Source organism: Bufo bufo, chromosome 2, assembly GCF_905171765.1.
Source record: "Bufo bufo chromosome 2, aBufBuf1.1, whole genome shotgun sequence".
NCBI classification, from domain to species: Eukaryota; Metazoa; Chordata; class Amphibia; order Anura; family Bufonidae; genus Bufo; species Bufo bufo.
Window position 1 is genome coordinate 525346534 of NC_053390.1, and position 19014 is coordinate 525365547.

Here is a 19014-nt window from a genome sequence, read left to right on the forward strand (position 1 = left end):
CTGTGAGGCAGCGGCTGAGCCAGCAAGGTGGTAGCATGGCTGGGAGTCAGCAGAGTGGCAGCAGTGGGAGGTCAGGAGCCAAACGTGCCCGGGGTAGACCACCTGCTTCGCAGCAGCCTACCTGCCCGGGAAGTAGTGGTGCAGGTTTTCACGGAGGCAGTGGCAGTAGCAGTCAGTCAGTGCGGACTGTTGGGGGGAAATATCACCTACTCGGTGGTGTGGCAGTTTTTTATTAAGCTACCAGAGGAGGTTAACGTGGCCATTTGTAGAATATGTGGGCAGAAGGTGAAGCGTGGCCAGGGTGTCAATGTTAGCACTACAGCCCTGCATCAACATATGCAGCGTCGCTATAAAGTGGCCTGGGAGAACCATGGCTCCGATGTGGTGGTCCAGCCTGCCGCAGCTACCGCTGCATCACCCAGTGGCATGCACCTGGTGTCAGCCAGTCAAGGCTCCACCACCTCAGCCGAAGGGAGCTGTCTGTCTGCTGGTCCAGATGCTCCTGCTCCTCCTCCTACTCCTCGTCAGTCATTCTGTCAGCAATCGATCACCAAAACAATTGCCAAGAGACAGCAGTATGCGTGCATGCATCTAAGGGCGCAGAAGCTGAATGTGCTCCTGTCCAAATTTATGGTGCAGTAGTCCCTCTCTTTCCAAATCATGGACTCTACACCTTTCAGAGAACTGATGGCTTGTGCTGAGCCAAGGTGTAGAGTCCCAAGCCTTCATTTATTTGCGAAAAAGGCAGTACCAGCCCTGCACAAATATGTAGAAGAACAGAAGGTGGGCCGGTCCTTGAGCCTGTCGGTGTCTGCCAAAGTGCACGGCAGCGCCGATGTGTGGAGCTATAACTACGGTCAGGGACAGTACATGTACTTTACGGCCCACTGGGTGAATGTGGTTCCTGCACAGCCACACCAGCAACTTGGCCAGGTGACACCGCTTCAGCCTCCACGTTGTCATGCCATTGGTCCTGCGACAATATCTGCCTCTGCCTCCTCATCCTCCACCATGTCCTCAGCCTCCAGTGCAGGGACAAGTCACAGTTCCCCTCCAGCATACCACATGTGCAGGGCACGGCAGTGTCACGCTGTTCTGCACCTTGTTTCCCTGGACGAACTGAGTCACACAGGGGAGGAACTGCTCCGTGTCCTTCATCAAGAAATCGAATCCTGGCCTTCTCCCCGACAACTGAAAATCGAAAACCATGGTGACCGACAATGGGAAGAACATTGTGTCGTCGCCACGTCAAGGAGGGCTGAGCCATGCGCCCTGCATGGCACACGTGTTCAATCTGGTTGTCAAGCGGTTCCTGAAGTCTTCAACCCATCTGCAAGACATCTTAAAAATGGCCAGGAAACTTTGCATGCACTTCAGCCACTCGTACACCACAAAGCACACTATCCTTGAGCTGCAGTGGCAGAACGGCATCCCCCAACATAGGCTGATATACGACGTTTCCGTATATTGGACCGGCTATACGATTTCTTGATGATGCAAGCGGATAGGAGTACTCCCCTGTGTAACTTTGATGTCAGCCAGTGGCAGCTCATGCGTGACACCTGTCATTTGCTCAGGCCCTTTGAGGACGCCACTTTATTTGTCAGTCGCCAGGACTACGGGATGAACAACGTCATTCCACTCCTTCATGTGTTGGAACAGATGCTAGTAACAATGGTTGGTCAGGGGACTGGAGACGTGGCGCCTAGATCTCACGCCCACATGAACCCTGTGGGGGCTGAACTGGAAGAAGAGGAGGAGGGGGAGGAGGACATTGGAGCACAGGCAATGTGTAGCCAAATTGGTGGTTTTTCTACTTAGGTGACAGGAGAGGAGGAGGAGCAGCCAGAGGAGCACCAGGGCGATGAGGAAGACGAGACAGAGGACACAGACACACTGTGGCAGTATGCACTAGAGATGGAGGCAGGGAGTCCCTCCGAGTCACTTGCACAAATGGCCCGATGCATGCTCACTTGCTTGCGTAGTGACAGTCGAATTGTCACCATTCGGCAGAGGGATGACTTCTGGCTCTCCACCTTGTTGGACTCTTGCTACCGGTCCAGAATGGGGGCCTTTATTACACCCACTGAGAGGGAGGACAAACTGAACTACTACAAAGACATCCTATGTAGTCAGTTGGCCGCTGCCTATCTGCGCCATCGTCCATCCTCTTGCAGGTATGACCTGGGCGGGGGCCCTCTGCACGCGCGTTCCACTGCCATTGCTGCTTGGGAGGGGTGGGGTGGCAGGAGCAGTACCAGCTCCATCAGCAGCAGCCTGAGTCTACAGTTGCTGGTGAGTAGCTTTCTTCACCCGCATAGTGAAGAAACTACTCACCAGCAGCAGCAGCAGGTAGACCTGGAGCAGGACCTGAATCAGCAGGTGGTGGAATACTTGGACAGCACCCTGTCAAACCACATTGAAAACCCGCTGGACTATTGGGCAGCCAAACTGGATTTGTGGCTGCAACTAGCAGAGTTTGCCCTGGAAAAGCTGCCCTGCCCGGCCAGTAGTGTGGCATCAGAGCAGGTGTTTAGTGCGGCGGGGGCCATAGTTACCCCAAGGAGAACTCGCCTGTCCGCCCAAAATGTGTCACCTATGTCACCTTGCCACTCTACGGCATCCCCCTGCTGCTGCCTTATCCACACTATGTCACCTTGCCACTCTGTGGTATCCTCCTGCTGCTGCCATATCCACACTATGTCACCTTGCCACTCTTTGGTATCCTGATGCTGCTGCTATTGCCATCTCCACACTATGTCACCTTGCCACTCTGTGGTATCCTCCTGCTGCTGCTGCCATCTCCACACTATGTCACCTTGCCACTCTGTGGTATCCTCCCTCATGCTGCTGCAATATCCATACTATGTCACCTTGCCACTCTGTGGTATCCTGATGCTGGTGCTGCTGCTGCCTTATCCACACTATGTCACCTTGCCACTCTGTGGTATCCTTCTGCTGCCAACTCCACATTATATCACCTTGCCACTCTGTGGTATCCTCTTGCTGCTGCCATATCCACACTATGTCACCTTGCTACTCTGTGGTCTCCTGCTGCTGCTGCCATCTTCCCACTATGTCACCTTGCCACTCTGTGGTATCCTGATGCTGATGCTACTGCCATCTCCACACTATGTCACCTTGCCACTCTGTGGTATCCTCCTGATGCTACTGCCATCTCCACACTATGTCACCTTGCCACTCGGTGGTATCCTCCTGATGCTACTGCCATCTCCACACTATGTCACCTTGCCACTCTGTGGTATCCTCCTGATGCTACTGCCATCTCCACACGATGTCACCTTGCCACTCTGTGGTATCATCCTGCTGCTGTTGCCATCTCCACACTATGTCATCTTGCCACTCTGTGGTCTTCTGATGCTGCTGCTATATCCACACTATGTCACCTTGCCTTTCTGTGGTATTCTGATACCGCTGCTGCTACTGCCATCTCCACACTATGTCACTTTGCCACTCTGTGGTATCCTCCTGCTGCTGCCATCTCCACACTATGTCACCTTGCCAATCTGTGGTATCCTCCTCCTGCTGCTGCCTTATCCACACTATGTCACCTTGCCACTTTGTGGTATCCTCCTGCTGCTGCTGACTTATCTACACTATGTCACATTGCCACTCTGTGGCATCCTCCTGCTGCTGTCATCTCCACACTATGTCACCTTGCCACTCTGTGGTATCCTCCTGCTGCTGCCTTATCCACACTATGTCACCTTGCCACTCTGTGGTATCCTCCTGCTGCTGCTGCTGCCTTATCCACACTATGTCACCTTGCCACTCTGTGGCATCCTCCTGCTGCTGCCATCTCCACACTATGTCACCTTGCCACTCTGTGGTATCCTCCTGCTGCTGCTGCCTTATCCACACTATGTCACCTTGCCACCCTGTGGTATCCTGATGCTGCTGCCATCGCCACACTATGTCACCTTGCCACTCTGTGGTATCCTCCTGCTGCTGCCTTATCCACACTATGTCACCTTGCCACTCTGTGATCTCCTCCTGCTGCTGCCATATCCACACTATGTCACCTTGCCAGTCTGTTGTATCCTGATGCTGCTGCTGCTACTGCCATCTCCACACTATGTCACCTTGCCACTCTGTGGTATCCTCCTCCTGCTGCTGCCATCTCCACACTATGTCACCTTGCCACTCTGTGGTATCCTCCTGCTGCTGCCATATCCACACTATGTCACCTTGCCACTCTGTGGTATCCTGATGCTGCTTCCACCTCATCAATATTAATAGGTCCACTCTGTGGACTTCTCATGCTGTTCCCACCCTCCCTACTTCATGACTGGGCCATTATTTTGCCTTTTGGCCTGGCTGACATCATGATTTTTTTTTTACCTTTCTTCTGATCTGTCAGAAGGAAGGAAAAATGAGATGGACAACGGATCCTGTCTGTGTAGCAGCTGTAAGGCCTGTATGGTCCCATCAGAATTGGCTTATGATTTGGTAGCCAAAAACAGGAGTGGGTACAAAACACAGAAGACATGCAAATATTCCATTCATGTGTCATCTCAGTTTTACATCCACTCCAGTTTTTTTTGGGCATTAGAAATACTGATGGATTATTGAGCAAATGCTGACCGAGTAAAGGCGTATGCTCCACAGACAAGATCCGTTTTTTGTGGGTTATTGTTCTGAAATTCTGACGTATCAGAGGAAGGGCAAATTAATCAGTGACGTCAACACAAACTTACTGCTCTACTTGTATACGCGTTTAATAGAACAGGTTCTGTAGACATCTATGTGGAATCAGCTGGCGATGGTGTAAAAGGAGTGCGCTTCTTCTTGTCGCTAACATCGACCTGTAAGACTGAGTTCATACTTGAGTTATTTGACCAGTTTTGGCCCTGTGACTGCCCTAATAAGTGTGCAGTGATTCTAAAAGCGAAGCCTGTCATTTGCATGTCATACGGACTCAGTATTATTTCACTACCAAAGCAGACTCCCTATGTGTGTTACTACAAGGCACAGTGTTCTGCACCACTATAAAGGCTCTCAGCAGCGAGGAAATAGCCGTTATTTAACGTAATTCGCCGCAAATATATTCGATTCGAACCAAATTTTTCCCGAAAAATTCTGCGAACTGGCGAATCAATTTATTTTTTTTATTCACTCATCTCTAGCAGCTTTTCATAAATCTGTGCTGTACAGACCCATAATACAGCAGCCATAGCCTGCTATGGCCCAGAGCATACCATTCAATGTAAATATTTTTGTCCTGGATTCCATAAAAAAGTTGTAGAATGTTTCATTTCATACCATATTATAGTAGTAGGGACGCAAAGTTGCCGTTGCTGGATTAAGACTGGTGGAGGCTGAATACCAATACTAGGACCTGTACCCCACCTGCCCCCCTAATTTACTATATTGGAGTTATAGCACTCCTTCAATCACCATGCACCTTCATTTTATGAGTCTTAGATCTTCAGATCTCACACTCTGTCATCAGAATATCTTATTCACTGCAATGGAACTGTAAACGGGTGTAGAATTCCTAACCATTTTAAGTTCTCTGCTTGCTGTCAGTGAACGCAAATATTGTTTATTTTCATTGGCATCTAATTAGTTGTTCTAAATCATGCTGAGAGTTTGTGGCAGTGTGTTAGCCTAAGAATGATTTTCAACCTCATTACCCTAGGGGACCAGTGGAAAATAGTTTCTCCCAATAGTTTCTGTAACGTGACAGTTCCTGCTGCTCCAGTCTTCTAGGAAACCTCTAATTAGGTTATATGATTGGGAAACACTGGTCTAAGTAGTCCTCTGTGGGCTAAGCATAGCAATAGTCCCAATCGATTTCCTGTCCAAAACTTTAGGTTGATAACTTTTATCTGGAGTGATATATAGTAATGGGTCTTTGTTGTGAGATGTTGGAACCTAAAGTAGATTTGAAAGTTGCAAGCCTTTTCACTGTATGCTGATAAAAGAAGACATGTCTGATCTCCTGAAATGTCCATCTCAGCAAATGCTTGCATTCCTGTGAAAAAAAAAACATATTTTCCTTAGAACTCTATTGTACCCTCCCTCTATCCTACTGGAAATGTATTATTTAATTGACAACGGGGTAACACTGTTCCCCTAGTAAACGGGGTGTGTCCCTAACTAGGCTGATAATGTCAGCACAGGAGTTCTATGAAAGTTGTAAGAAAAGATGCCCAAGAGTAGTTATTTTATGGAGAAAACAAGTATTTACTTAAAAAAAGAAGATCTCCCATATTCTCTTTAAGCTTTATTAACTTAAGACTGGCAATACATTTAACATTAAAACAAAGAAGACTGACAGCAGAAATAAGCCACACAGTCCATCTAGTCGTCCTTATATTATATCGTATTAATAATAGGATAGACGTGTGTTTTATCTCAGGCGTGTTTAAATTCACTTACTGACGATTTTCCAACCACATCTGTATATATATTGGTTCTGATCTCCCCCAACTAGTTTTAGATTGTGCCCCCTTCTTCTTGTGTTGAATTTTTTTTTTATTAAAAATATTTCCCCCCTGAAGATTATTTATGCCTTTTACATATTTAAAGGTTTAGATCATGTACCCCGTTTCCCTTCTTTCCTCACAGCTGTACATAATAAGGGGGTTATTTACTATCAGATATATGCCAGGTTTCTGGTGTACATCGGTCTCAGATTGCGGCTCAAAGGTTATTTTTGCCGCAATCTGTGACTTTTCTCGGCTTACGCCAGGTCTAAAAAAGGGGGCGTGGTGTGGCCGGGAGACCCGTCTCATTTATCATTTTCTACGCTTGTTTTAGGCATAGAAAATGTTTTAAATCTACGCCATCAGATTTAGACTAGCAGTGGATTCACCGAAGTTATCTAGAGGCCGGTGCCTCTACATAACTTTGGCAGATCCACCACCAGCGCATGGGGTTATTAAGACCAGCGTCTAAAATGTCGGTCTTAATAAATGACCCCCTAAGTTCTCTAAGTCTATGCTGGTATGTTTTATGCTTAAGACCCTCCACCATGGGTCTAGGCACCCATTCCATTTTATCTATGTCTTTTTGCAGATGGGGTCTCTAGAAATGGACACAGTATTCCACATGTGGTCTCACAAGCGGTCTACACAGTGAGATAACAATCTCTATTTTCCTACTGGTTATACAGTTGTGTTCAAAATAATAGCAGTCAGACCCAACAGTCATGACATGCATGCTGCTGATTCTGTGTAATTGAATCACTAATTGAAAGGGGCATGTTTAAAATAATAGCAGTATAAAGTTCAGGAGGCACTTATTGCCCTTATTTAAGGAAGGAAGGCAGCAAATGTTGTACATGCTGGTTACAGTGCATTTCTCTCTGAAATTCTGAGGAAAATGGGTCATTCCAGACATTGTTCAGAAGAACAGCGTACCTTGATTAAAAAGTTGATTGGAGAGGGGAAAACATATAAAGAAGTGCAGAAAATGATAGGCTGCTCAGCTAAAATGATCGCAAATGTTTAAAATGGCAACCAAAACCTGAAAGACGTGGTAGAAAGCGAAAAACTACCATTCGAATGGATAGAAAAATAGCTAAAATGGCAAGGACTCAGCCAACAATCAGCTCCAGGAAGATCAAAGAAGGTCTAAAGTTACCTGTGAGCACTGTTACAATTAGAAGACGCCTATTTGAAGCCAAGCTATCTGAAAGAAGTCCCCGCAAAGTCCCACTGTTGAAAAAAAGACATGTGCTGAAGAGGTTACAATTTGCCAAGAAGCACATTGACTGGCCTTAAGAGACATTTTGTGGACTGATGAAAGTAAGATTGTTCTTTTTGGGTCTAGTGGCCGGAGACAGTTTGTCAGACGACCCCCAAACACTGAATTCAAGCCACAGTACACTGTGAAGACAGTGAAGCATGGTGGCGCAAGCATCATGATTTAGGGATGTTTCTCATACTACGGTGTTGGGCCTATTTATCGCATACCAGGGATCATGGATCAGTTTGAATACATCAGAATACTTGAAGAGGTCATGCTGCCTTATGTGGAAGAGGAAATGCCCTTGAAATAGGTGTTCCAACAAAACAACGACCCCAAACACACCAGTAAACGTGCAACATCTTGGTTCCAGACCAACAAGATTGACATTATGGAGTGGCCAGCCCAATCCCCGGATCTTAATCCAATAGAAAACTTGTGGGGTGACATAAAAAATGCAGTTTCTGAGGCAAAACCAAGAAATAGAGAAGAGCTGTGGAATGTAGTCAGATCATCCTGGGCTGGAATACCTGTTCACAGGTGCCAGAAGTTGGTTGACTCCATGCAACACAGATGTACAGCAGTTCTCAGAAACAGTGGTTATAAAACTAAATATTAGTTAAGTGATTCAAAGGAAAGCAAAATCTTCAAACATTTTTCAGTTTATATAGTGAATGTTTGATATATTTTTCTTCATGTTTGGACTTGGAATAGAATGTGTAGTGTTCCCAATGCATTTGTGTGTATGGAAATAAAAGCTATTAGAAGGATTTTGAGCTGTATTCACTTTTTCAAACACACTGCTATCACTGCTACCTCTAGCTATACAGCCAAGCATCCACAGTGTGCACTCACTTTGAAGCTGTCCGATATCGGGACACTTAAATCCTTCTCTTCTCTAACACTGAGCTGCCAATACGATATTTAGACTGAGGGTTCCTTCTGCCCAAGTGCATTATTATGTGCTTTAAGGTTAGTACTTGTAAGTAGTCATCTGTTGTAACATTGACAATATGTTTCCAGAATTCAGAACTCATAGTGAACAGTCTCCATTATGATATACTATAATGGCTTTGCTGCATTACATCTGCATACCATTTGCAGTGTGTGTGTCTGCGCTGCAAATGAAAAAAAATAGATGGATAATTTATGGATTATTTTATACCACGAATGGTTTCCTATTCTTGTATAATGGCCATTTTGCATAAATCATATGATATCACAGAGGGATTATGATACCACTGGGGCTGAAGAAAAGAAACGATGCTCAAATCTCTAAGTAATTGCCATGACCAATATAAATGAACATAGTTACCATACTCTGTTGGACAACATTGTGGTTTGCATATTCCACAAAATTCCAGACCGTGGAATAAGTCTAACTGTAGACCAATTAAAGCTATATGGTTGGGGGCAGAAATATTGATTAAGACACAAATAATAATCCTTTCTAACCCATACAGCAAAAGGTATATTCATTACTAATTGCCTTGTGATCCGTGCAACCTGCCACGATATTCCCTGAGCAGCACTAGCTGCTAATGAGGCTGCAGGTCACACAGCATACCATATGGAGAGCACTTAAAGCCCAGCCCAGGTCCTGCACATGCAGACTGTTGTGTGTACAATAGAGAGATGCGGATATAAGAATGCTACAGCCAATGATGAGTATCCCTTCAGATATTAGCCTTTTATCGATTGTTATTACAGGAAATATATAGTAAATATTAATGTTACACTAGGAACAAGAGCAGAAAGCATCTTATAGAGGACCTGTCACCTCTCCAGACATGGGTGTAGTAGTAACTACTTGCATTCCCCATGTAATAACAATTCTGGAGCATCTGTTCTCATAACTTCATGTTGTGTTTGTCCTTTATTATTCCTGCTAGAAGTTATGAATGAATTACTAGCAGATAGTAATGAAGGTCCAGCTGGGTGTTACCAGTTGAGGGTGTATATAGTCTGACACTATAGTTGGGGGTGTTGTCAGACTGTACAGGCACACCCCCAACTCATAACAATCACCTGGACCTTCATTGTACTCTGCTGGTTATTCATTCATAACTTCTAGCAGGAATAATAAAGGACAGGCACAACATGAAGCCATAAGAATAGATGCTCCAGAATTATTACAGGAGGTTACTAAAACTGAAATGTCAGGGGAGGTTACACGTCCTCTACTGTATCAATGGAAATTCAGACCTACCATATCCTGCCTACATACCATGTTCTGGTACTCTGGTCTTGTGATATTTCTCTATATAGATAGACTATCCAACAGAATCCTACAATAAATCTACAAGTACTAGGTGGCAGACCACTACTGCAAATCTGCCATAAATACTTATTCCTTTATGTGTACTTCAATTTATTTCAATGTTAGATTTTGCTTTACGTAAGCATTTTTTTTACATTTTTATAATCTGAGAGTCTCTGTACTCCCAATGTTATCGTGAATGAGGTTAGCCTAAATCCCACTTTCCAGGCTAAAAAATTGCAGTCTGAGTCGTACAGGTAGAAAAGAAGATGTAACTGGATGACCTTTTGGGTTTCTGTTTTTTTCCACTGGAAAATTCTGCCACAGACAGAAATCCACACAATTGCATTTTGCATGACCCAGATCCACCCATTTATGGACACTCTTCTGGACTTGGGAGTGATCTGCAGTGGTATGACTGGTAGCATGGATTCCCATTGAAAACAATGGGAGGTGGATTCCAAGCGAATTCCAGTCGGATTTCCACATAAGAATCTGCCCATAATATGTACTGTACAAACAAGTGTGGAAAAACTGTACCTGTAGTTTAAAGGGCATCTGTCAGCAGATTTGTACCTGGCTGACCTGTTACATGTGCGCTCGGCAGCTAAAGGCATCTGTGTTGGTCCCATGTTCATATGTGCCCGCATTGCTGAGAAAAATGTAATTTTATTATATGCAAATGAGCTTTTAGGAGCAACAGGGGCTCTGCTCTCTCTGCAACTGCTTCACCCTCTGCACTTTGACAGGACCAGGCAGTGAAAATATGATCATGCTTGACCCTGTCAATTAAAGTGCAGATGCTGCGGCAGTTGCACAGAGTGAGGAGCCTCTAAGTTTAGTAGCATCACCCCCATTGCTCCTAGAGGCTCATTTGCATATATTAAAACTTCATTTTTCTCAGCAATTCGGGCAGATATGAACATAGGACCAACACAGATGTCTTCAGATGCCAAGCGCACATAGAACAGGTCAGCCAGGTACAAATCTGCTGACAGGTGACCTTTAATAGAATGACCTAGAAAAACTATTGGGTTATGTTTGAGTGGGGTGCATGTCAAATATTTACCATTAGTAACTTTCTGTGAAAGTGAAGCACACCACATCGTACAAGGTATTCTCACAGTACACAATTTTGAAACTCCAATATGTCCTGTGCCCATTTTTATAAAGATGACGGAAGTCAACTGACTTGCATACAGTACATCCTGGCACCTCTCTACATTGGTAGCGTCTTGTGGCATTGGCACTGCTTTTGGTCATTGAATATTAGAGAAAGATAGTGGATGAAGATGAAGATAAAAGTAAATTATAGCAAACTTAAGCAGATTTCTACCATATGTGGAGCAATACGTAGGACAGGGATTACCAACCTTCAGAACCCCAGCTGTTGCACAACTACAATTCCCAGCATGTTCCATTCATTTCTATGAGAATTCTTAAAAGAGCAGAGCAAGTATGCATGCTGGGAGTTGTAGTTTTACAACAGCTGGAGTGACGGAGGTTGCCTACCCCTAATGTAGGCAGTCAAAATGTCAAGTTCACCATTAGAGACATGGCTGTCACCATCAGAGCTACAGAAGACAACATGGTCACCATAACTGAATACTCAGACAAATCTTACCTTGAATCTTTCCTAACACAAGCTTTTTCAAATGAAAACTTTGGTGAGTTACTTTGGTCGTATGTTCTTGTGGTGGGTTCTGCAGAGACACCCTCCTTAGCACCTTTTCGTTTGCTATTATTGAAAAACCCTGACAGTGTCTTAAATGGTGACGTCTGTAAAGCTCTTGAAGGTGATATGTGTCGATTTGTAGATGGTGAAGCGGTCAACATTTTTAAAGTGGGTGTTATGGAGTTGCCACTATGAGAGCTGATAACGTCCTGCAGTTTGTTAAGCTGAATACATTTGCTTTGAAGCTCCTCTGTGATTTCTGCAATGACTTGAGTCTGTTTGGTAAATTTCTCCTGCAATTCATGAACTATGTGTTCTTTCTTTATCAGCTCCTCATCTTTCATTTTCAGTTGCCTTTCCAGTTCCCATACTTTTCCTTTCACAGGATCAGTATTACGGAGTTTGCTGCAGGAGCTAACAGAAAGGTTCACCAGTTGTCCATCTGGCTGCCCCAGTGGCTTGGGTTTCATGGAGCCATTTCCCATTTCCCTTGATACCCTAAACAAAAAACACAGAATGTATTAATCAGTTTTCTCAAGCCAGCAATATGACAGCAAGCCATGCTCAAAGCATTTGTCTTCCAGCTAAAATGAAGGCAAATTGATTTTCTCCTAATTCCTTAAGAAGTAAACATGATACTTAAATACGGTCATTTTCTCAACTTCTGGATGTATTACTTATAGCCTATCACTTTTAGATTCTGTCCTGCTGCTGTTCTGTATCCCTTTAATCTACAAAGCCCTCTCAATCAGCACTTAAACGCAAATTGTACATTCATGATAATTCTTGTTGTACAGTACACCATGTATGACATAATACAATGCACACAAGCCAGTATACACATACATATATTTTATACTGTAGCTATACTCTTTCCATTTGAGCAACACAATTCCTTATAAGACCATTTGTAGTAACTGCTAAAGCTGAGCCCTACTGGTAGTACTGCTATTGTTATAGAAAGAAGGTCATCTGTGATCATGCTGTTTCTTCCATCTGATACAAATAGTATTCAGGTACATGGAATACAGGTTACTTGGAATATTAGGAACTGCATACTAGTTTAACTGCAAGCACATTGTTAGTTTTTGTGGGGTATTTGAGTAGTTTCCCTGTAGCTCCACCACAAGTGAAATACAGCATTGCCTAGTTCTCATTGAAATCAATGGGCTGTCTATGTAATTCAAGGATGTACTGGTTCCTCCAAGTCTTCAGACCCTTTCAATCTGCCCTCAATACCTCATAATCAGAAAGTGTAAACAGAATTTTAGAAATATTTACAAATGTTTTTAAAAGGAAAAACTAAAATTGTGCATGGACAATTTTGGATGTACAGTATTCAGACCCTTTGCTATAACAGTTGAAATTTAGCTCTTGGGGCCTCCAATTTCTCTTCATCATCGTTAACATGTTTCTACACCTTGATTGGCATCCACTTGTGGTATGTTCAGTTGATTGGACATGATTTGGAAATACACACCGCTGTCTATATAAGGTCTCAGAGCTGACAATGCATATCAGAGCAAAAACCAAGCCATGAGGAGGAAGGGAAGAACTGCATGTAAAGCTCAGAGACGGGATTGTATGGAGGCACAAATCTTATAGAGTACAAAAAATGTCTGCTGCAATGAAAGTTGCCAAGAGCACAGTGGCCTCCATAATCTGTGAATGAAAGAAGTTTGGAACAACCAGGAATCTTCCTAGAGCTGGCCACCCCACCAAACTAAACAATCAGGGGGGGAAAGGTCTTTGATAAGAGAGGTGACCAAAAACCCAATGGTCACTTTGACAGAGGTCCACAGATCCTGTGTGTAGATGGGAGAAACTTTGAGGTCAATTATCACTGCAGCACTCCACTAATTTGGGCTTTATGGCAAAGTGGCCACAAAGAAGCCTCTCCTCAGTAAAAGACAGATGAAAGTTTGCCAAAAAGCACCTAAAGGACTCTCAGACTGTGAGAAAAAAAGATCTTCTAGTATGATGAAACTAAGAATGAAGTTAATGTTTATAGGAAACCAGGTACTGCCCAATAGCATCGCTACAGTGAAGCTTTGTGATGGCAGCCTCATGCCCCGGGGGTATTTTTCAGTGGCTGGGACAGGGAGACTGGTTAAGGTTGAGGTAAAGCCGAATGGAGCAAAGTACAGAGATATTTTTGATTAAACCTGATCCAGAGTCCACTGGATGTCAGGGTTCCCCCAGCTGCTACTGCCTCCATAGGGCAGCAGCGTCTGGTTGCAGGTGCCCGTGAATTTCTTGTTATCTGGCTCCGCCTACTGTTTCTTCTTATTATTGAAGACTCCCTTGTCTGTGACCTGTATTGGACTTACTTTATTGGACAAAACATACTTTGAGGCCAATGTTTGGGGCAATTATAACACACCTAGTGAGGGATTGCTCTTCCCCATAGGGCAGAGGTGATTGCTGCATGCAAATGCAGTTTACACCTCCTCTTTCAATCAGCCTATTATAGGCCTTTAGAGAACTCCATAGATATCCACTCAGAGTTGAAGATGATAAATCCAACTGCTGGGCCCAAGTACCATCAATATATAAGGAAAGCAACTTTGTTATAACAGCAAGTGAATTGTGGCGTGCTACATCAAGTTACCATTGTCCATCATTATAAGTAGAGTATCCATTTATAGACTTTATGGAGACTGAAAATGGTGTCAGAAAATGAAACCTCCACACTGGAAGTTCCCATTATTAACCTTTTGAGAATTGTAGTAATTAAATTATGTAGATTGTGTTTACTATTTTTGAAATATGTGAAACACAGACATTCATAGCATTGGTTGTACCTACAGAATAGGAGGATGTGTGTGCATTACAGTAGTCAAGATGAGTAGAGACTTATGAGCTCTATAGGAATTGGAGTACAGTGGTTCCTCAAGATACATCGTAAGTTGAAATTAGACTCAACATACAATGCCTCAGACTCAGATCCAACCAATCAACAGTACAGTGCGGTACTACATTTTGTCATGGCAACATTCCGCTATCTGGGGATGGCACTGGCACTACATCACTCACCTAACTTCAGCCCAGGGCTGGCCACCAGACCAGGATGCAGCCTGGCTGCTAGATATTTTTTTATCTGGATATTAGTCTCTATTCATTGAGCCCATCGCTGCAGCTCGGCAAAGGTTTATTCAATCCTTTAGATTCCTTTTGGTTTCAATTGCTTACTAGGCCTTGCAAAATAACTATAGCCTGATTGTCTGTATACCAATTTCTGCCTGTTTTCTGACTTCCTGCTGCCTGCTCACCATACTGACCATAAGCTGCCTGCCTTGACCTCTGGACTGTTTCATGGATTCAAACTTACTCTGCCTGCACTGACCTCTCCCTGTTTCCTGACTACGTGTATTGCCTCCTTCCCCTGTGCTTACACTGGTGTCTCTGAACCCAGTGGGTCAGCAGCCAACTACACCTGGACTATCCAAAGAGTTAGCGGCCTGGTGGCTCCGCTGCAGTGATAGGGGTTAATGGGTGAAAATCAGGGGAACACACTCACATTACAATGGTTTCAACATACAATGATCGTCCTGGAAGCAATTAATATTGTAACTTGAGGGCCCACTGTTCTGCTTCTTCACAGTGAGACGTGGGCATGGCAGAGTGAGCTTACTCTGCAACTTGTCAATAGTGTAATCCTGTTTATATAGTCTCCAGCAGTACAACAGAATACTATTCAATCATTATATCCCACTCTCCTGTTATAGTCAAATGGTAGCTGTCAGTAACAGAGCTACTTGTAGTTCACTAAAACTAGCTAAGTCTTAGCAACCCACTGGAAGAAAAATTCTGCCAGCAACGTATATTAAATATTCTGAACACATTTTAAACATCTGCTGAACAGATTTGACTTCTATAATGGGAAGTGCTTTGGCAAAATCTGTCTGTAACGATTTGTGGCTTTTTGTGTGATGACGGCACTTCTATTTCATTAAAATGAATGATCTTCTCATACCCTTCATATTCAAATTTATCGGTCATAATGTTTTAATGTATACGAATATAAGACACCTGGTGAGATATTTGACCAATGATTTAATCAATCTTTGTCCACCTAGTTTAGCTCACACATGCGTCTAACATTTGGAAACAATATGGCACTAGTTTATATCTTCAGCTGGGCTTTCAACCTGAGGCAGCTTGAAGTCTGCTTATTCACATCAGTATTTTGTTCATAAAAACACTGATTAACGTAGAGGGAATCGTGCAGGGGGCCCACAAGGAGCCCACAATGAAATATCACAGTCTGATAAAAGTGTCGGGAAGAGTGAGTACTATGATGATGACGACTGTGTATTGGACAGGACCTGGGAGTCAGACTGGGGTGCTGAGGAAGAGGTGACATCACAGGAGGAGGGTGGTGGCCTCAGTGGCAATAGTGAGCAAAGGCAACGTATGGCCAAAACCTAAAAAAAAAATTACAGGGCCACATCTGCTTCCATTGTGGTCAGCTGGGGAACTGGTGATGCCACTAATATTGTGGAGACAGGCTCAAAATGTACCAGACCTAGGCCAAGCTTGACTGCTGCTGCTTTGTGTGAGTATCTCCCATATGGCAGTTTTTCTCCACAAGCCTGGCAAAACAAAACCACTGCCGTCTACAAGATCTTCAGTTATTGCTGTTATCTAGTTATCTCTAGGAAGATAATAGGAATAGCCAAGTATATTCTACAAAATAGATGCCCAGTACACCCATCAACATTGTACACTAATCACTATACCGGTATATATCAACCCTTGGTAGCCATGGTTCAGTACAAGAACAGCCATGACCTATCTAAGTCAAGCTTTAAAGGATGTAGGGTCCATACTGATAGCTAAAGCTAAATTTCAGTGCTTAGAGTTACACTTCGAAGCATACTTCTTGTTTCAGATGGCTTTTCAGAACAAGCTGTTATGTGTGTGCTTGAGGAATAATAAAATTTCTTGGGGTTACATGATGTTTATCCTGCATTTATCACCAGTTTTCCCCCTCTGCAGGCTCCATCTCTAATTATCAGTATGCTCTGAACTAGTGGGTGAAGACAAACTGCTGTGATGTTTCCTAAACCCTGTACATACAGAAGAGGAGATCCTGCTCCCCTATATCTCTGATCACACCCTTAGAAGAAGCAGCTGCATGGAGGACAGTATACAGCAGACAATGGTGGATTATAATAGTGGCGTTTGGGTCGGTAGCCCCGGACTAGATGTCTATGTGGAGCACATTGTAGCATAAACTCCCATTACAAGGAAGGAGAACATAATGCTTGTAGCAGAAAGGATCTACGATTACATCATCACCAGTAACATATTATTATGGATGCTACTGGTTACATGGTGATTTCATCACAGGTCCTTTCTGCTCCAGGAGGAGTGCTGCTGCAGGAGAAATTTGCCATAGTTTCATGTGGAGATTACATCAGGGAAAGATAACAGAGGGTGTTTTACACTATATACTGCACACTGTGGGGTGTTATATAATATACTGCATAGTGTGAGGTACTGCATACGGTGTGGTGTTATACTATATACTGCATACTGTGGGGTACTGCATACTGTGGGGTGTTATACCATATACTGCGTACTGTGGGGTACTGCATACTGTGGCGGTGTTATACTATATATTGCATACTGTGGGGTGTTATACCATATACCGCATACTGTGGGGTACTGCATACTGTGGGGTGTTATACCACATACTGCACACTGTGGAGTACTGCATACTGTGGCGTGTTATACTATATATTGCATACTGTGGGGTGTTATATCATATACTGCATACTGTGGGGTACTACATACTGTGGGGTGTTATACTATATATTGCATACTGTGGGGTGTTATACCATATACCGCATACTGTGGGGTACTGCATACTGTGGGGTGTTATACCATATACTGCATACTGTGGGGTACTACATACTGTGGGGTGTTATACTATATATTGCATACTGTGGGGTGTTATACCATATACCGCATACTGTGGGGTACTGCATACTGTGGGGTGTTATACCATATACTGCATACTGTGGGGTACTACATACTGTGGGGTGTTATACTATATATTGCATACTGTGGGGTGTTATACCATATACCGCATACTGTGGGGTACTGCATACTGTGGGGTGTTATACCATATACTGCATACTGTGGGGTACTACATACTGTGGGGTGTTATACTATATATTGCATACTGTGGGGTGTTATACCATATACCGCATACTGTGGGGTACTGCATACTGTGGGGTGTTATACCACATACTGCACACTGTGGAGTACTGCATACTGTGGCGTGTTATACTATATATTGCATACTGTGGGGTGTTATATCATATACTATGTTATATCATCTTATACTATTGATTTACACAAAATGTGGATGCTATCATACCAGTGTATCAAATTTCACAGTAAAATATTAGCTAATTTGTGTCTCTCCAAATTTTTTAATTAAATGTGGCTTCTGACCACTATTTAAAGTAAAATGTAGCTGATAAAAGCTTGGAGACTTCTGGTTTAAGTAATAGGTGTGCTATATTGTACTGTACATCCTATATATGAGCACATCCTTTTTGATCCTCTAGTATATTTTACAAGTATTACAAGTACCGTTGCATATAATTTATTAATAGATAATATAAAGAATTATTTTAGCTAATCTAAAATATTAAATATTTATATCAGTTTGTTACAAAAGTGAGCTCTGTTTGAAAGTTATTTATAAACAAGTGTATAAAATAATATAACTAAAATATGGAATGTAAAAAAAATGCACCTCCCTTGCTATAGAGAAAAAAATGTCTGAAAAAAACATTATCCACATATTTGGTTGGAAAAAAATGCTGATAAAAAAAACCACCGGTTTTTTATGCAGTTTATTGAGCCAAAGCCAAAAGTAGATCCAGGAGGAAGGTGCAGTATAAATGCTTCCTTTATATTTCTCATTCCCTTCAAACCAAATTCTGGCTTTGGCTCAAAAACTGCTTTAAAAAACTGCCACAAAAACCAGTGTGTGACACCCACCATTAACCCTTATGACAGCTGCACTCCCAATCTAATGGCCTGGATCAGCAGAACCGTGCTGACCTTCGCACATTTGACCCCAAAGATGCCACCGTCAATAGCAAGCACAGCATCTAAGTAGATTCAGATGGAAGATGCTCCTTCTGTCACCCATCAGCACCCATTGAATGCGATCGTGGAATGCCTATGTCTTTACATGTCAGACAGGGGTCTACTGAAGGCTCCCAGGTCTGCCTCTGCGTATGCCCATTAGACTCTGCCAGCGGCACGACCTACTAGATTGCCTGTCAGTTTCCTACTGACAGCATAATACACGGTGCCATGTAAGTAACACAATTTA

General features: G+C 43.4%; 1 protein-coding gene across 1 annotated transcript in view; it reads right to left on the bottom strand.

Annotated features, from left to right (window-relative positions):
• Window positions 1-12136, bottom strand: part of PRKG2 (protein kinase cGMP-dependent 2) — a 174927-nt gene extending 162791 nt beyond the window's left edge. The window contains exon 1 of the mRNA XM_040420449.1: window positions 11601-12136. Coding sequence (XP_040276383.1) covers window positions 11601-12136 — 536 coding nt within the window. The remainder of the gene's footprint in view (window positions 1-11600) is intronic.
• Between the last annotated feature and the right edge of the window lie 6878 nt (window positions 12137-19014).